Source organism: Belonocnema kinseyi, chromosome 1 (genome assembly GCF_010883055.1).
Source record: "Belonocnema kinseyi isolate 2016_QV_RU_SX_M_011 chromosome 1, B_treatae_v1, whole genome shotgun sequence".
Taxonomy (NCBI): domain Eukaryota; kingdom Metazoa; phylum Arthropoda; class Insecta; order Hymenoptera; family Cynipidae; genus Belonocnema; species Belonocnema kinseyi.
In genome coordinates, this window is record NC_046657.1 from 13,391,423 (window position 1) to 13,394,805 (window position 3,383).

At 33.7% G+C, this 3,383-nt stretch overlaps 1 protein-coding gene across 1 annotated transcript; it reads left to right on the top strand.

Moving 5' to 3' along the window:
- The first annotated feature begins 540 nt into the window (after nucleotides 1-540).
- Nucleotides 541-1,020, top strand: LOC117176798 (tigger transposable element-derived protein 4-like). Its single transcript, XM_033367111.1, has one exon. The coding sequence runs from the start codon at nucleotides 541-543 to the stop codon at nucleotides 1,018-1,020; it is 480 nt and encodes a 159-aa protein (XP_033223002.1).
- Nucleotides 1,021-3,383: the final 2,363 nt, after the last annotated feature.

Consider the following 3,383-nt stretch of genomic DNA (forward strand, 5'->3'; position numbering starts at 1 on the left):
TCACATTTAAAATCATTATTTAGTTTGAAAGTTTGTTTATTATAATTAAATTAATTCTTTGATTTTATAACAATTAAAGTAATTAGCTTGAAGGTAAAATTATAATTTTGTTCTGTAATAACAATTTTAAATTCTAGAATTTCGAAGCTTCAACTTTGAACGATTCGACTTAGTAGTTAATATAAAATTGTCAAATCTTGATCGCTTTGAATGTATAATAATTGTGCAAATTCAAAAAATTGTAATTTTTAATTATTTAATTTTTAACGCTTTTAGGTGTAAATAATTTCCAATGATCTAATCTTAAAATATTCCATTTTTAAGGTTTTGAAATTGCCCTATTTTCAAAATTTTGAAACTGAAATCATTTAATTTTGTGATTCTTTAATTTAAAAGAAAATTGCGTGAAAGAAAAATCTATTTCTTCAGAATCTGAGGTAACTAATTTAGAGTTATTTTCTGAGCTATAGAAAAAACTTAATACAAAAGATTTGTATCTTTCTTAGCTTTTTCTTTTGCCAAATTGCCAAATTGCAACCAATGGATCAAGAAATCATTAAGAACCTTAAAGTGAATTACCGGCGGAGAATTATAAAAAGATTGCTCAAGGCTTCGGATGAGAAAATAGGGTTGACTGATTTGAATTTATTGGATGCTATTTTCGACTTGAACAAAGGTTGGGCTGATGTGACTAGTGATACAAATGCGAATTGCTTTCGGAAGGCTGGCTTTGTGAAAACTGACGTGGAAAATCTTGCAACACAAGAACAAGACGAAACTTTATCCGATGGTACTTCTGAAGAGTGGTATGATCTACAAAGAATGTTGGGCTTCACAGAAGTAACTTTTGAAGATTTCATTGATATAGACACTGATGTCATTATTGCTAGTAAAACTACAGATAGTAAGATATTGGATAGTATAAAGGCACAAGAACCTTCAAAATCTGATGACGAGAATGATGCCCAGGATCAGGATGTGGCACCGCCAGAAAATGGAGAGATGCTGAACTTGGTTTAGCAGTTGCTCGCAGGTTTCTTTCTGAACAAAGTGATGTTCCGAACAAAATCTTTGCTGCTTTAGACATGGTTGAAAACTTCTGCCAGAGAAAGAGTTGCAATGAACAGAAAAAATTACTGACTTTATTAAATAATCAGCTATTTTAAAAATACCAAACGGCCCTTTTTAGGGCCAACAAATTATTTTTACGTTGGATAACTCATTGTTTATTTCAAACTTCTCTATAACTGACATCAACATAATTGCTTATTACCAAATTCTTCCAATCGCTGATTCTCCTGAGCATGTCAAAATTTTTACGTTTGATTATTACTTTTTTGGCATTATAATATTAACTGAAAAACATTTTCGCACTGCCTGCATCGAATGTATTTTAAGGGAAATTCATAATACGTTATCTAGAACGTATAATAAACGTATAAACGAGTTATGTGCGTTAATACTCTCATGTTCGATAATTCGAAGTTTTTCTCGGTCTCTGATCGCTTCGAATTATCGAGGTTTTTACTGTATCTTTAAAATCTTAGCTCTGGTTTGCATTTTTCCTTTTATTTGCAGCCACCAGATTAGCACAAACTTCTTTCCTCTTGAACCCATTTCAATGTTATCAAATTAAAATGTGTTATTTAACTCCACTTAACTGTTGCTTTCACGAAGTGTGATGATGGAATTTTAAATAAAACCACTAAGAATTTGTCACGAGGGCGCAGGCGTCGAGGCAGCGACGCCACATTTTTTGTGCGTTAAAATATAAGAGCGTTAAAAAATAATTTAAAATTTCTACGGAGAATGTGGAGCTTTAAAAGAGACATAAGTAAAACTCAAAAATATAGAGGCAACACCTTTAATATAGGGAGCTGAAGCTTATAGAGAAGCAACATAGAATAAAAATATCTTTAGGAGTGGCTACGTAGGGGCTAGTAGAATAAACAGCCGCAAAGCAGGGACAATACTTCCACTTCGAGCGTCAAAGTGGGGCCTATATTTCGACTCGGGGACTTTATTAATTTAAATTCGGAAAAATTAAATTGCTTTGAGATTTTTAATGGATACACCGATACCATCAAACTGACGTAGAATTAATTTTAGAGACTGATCAAATTCCAATTTGTAAATTAGATCCAGAGATAGTGATTTCTAAAATAGAATAATTTCTAAAAAAAATTAGAATAAAAATTCTGGCTAAAAATATCATGTCTAGATTTATTTCTGATACCATTCTATCAAAAATAAGTCTAATTTATTTTAGTGGTTGATCAAAACAAATTTTGAGATGAGGTCCAGAGAAAACGTTTTCTAAAATCAAAAAATAAAATTTTTTAAATAAGAAAATCGGCTTCCGTTTCCGGCATGAAAGTGTTAAAGTAGTGGGAATTGTTGATGCTGAATTTTTCTGGTATTTTGGTGAATTTGAGGTGAGTGGATTGTGGAAGTATGTAAAAGGGTGTGAATGTGAGAGATTAATTGAGGTCGGGTAGCGACAAAGGAGGGCGAGACAGGTACCAGACAGCGACGGTAGATAGAGACAGGGAAGCATAGAAGGCGGGAGAGTTTGAATTGGATTAATGGATAGCGGAGCAAGTATCTCCGTGGAAGAAACAGCTTTAGAGCAGGAAGTGTTCAGAATGCCGAAAGAGGAGATCAAAGAAAGGAAGACAACGGGGAAGTATGAGAATACTACAGAAAAGGAGAGATTAAGAGCAAAAAGCGTAGGATCAATTGAGGCTTTTATTAAAAGAAGAGATGGGAAGCAGTGAAGAGAAGGAAGATATCGATGCGAGCTTGAAATATAAAAAAATGTTTAGATCGCTACCGGAAAAGCTGAATTTCGTAGAGAAAAATGATAGTAGTAAGGAGGCCGAAAGAAGCGGAGATCAAACTGAAGTTCCGATAAAAAAGGAAAGACTGAAGGAAATTTGAAAATTGATGATAGAGGTAATGGGTATTTATGAAGAAAAGCAGGAGAAAATGGGAGAGTAATTAGAGAAGGAAGTTAGGCGGCAAATGGCTGAACTTATGAAAGAAATAAAAAATGGGAATAAGTCAGAGGAAACTTAGATAAAAGGATGCAGTCATTGGAACAAAAACTAGAGGAGAAGAAGGAAGATAATAATAAAAATGTAAAGGACATTCAAGGTAGGATAACGAAACTTGAATGCTCGAACCGGAATTGTACGGGGGCGAGAGTGGAAATAAGTAGAAGGAAAGGCAGAGAAAAATGGAATAAATAGGAAAGGAAAGAGAGAGAAGGAAGAAAATTGAACATAGTGATAAAGTGTATAAGATTCGAGGGGAAGGAGCTGAAGGAACGAGCGGAAGAAGTACTAATATGGATTAATGCGAAGGTAGAGATAGAGGAAGTG

Coding starts and splice junctions, on each gene's coding strand:
- LOC117176798 (XM_033367111.1), top strand. CDS start 541: ATGGATCAAGAAATCATTAAGAACCTTAAAGTGAATTACCGGCGGAGA.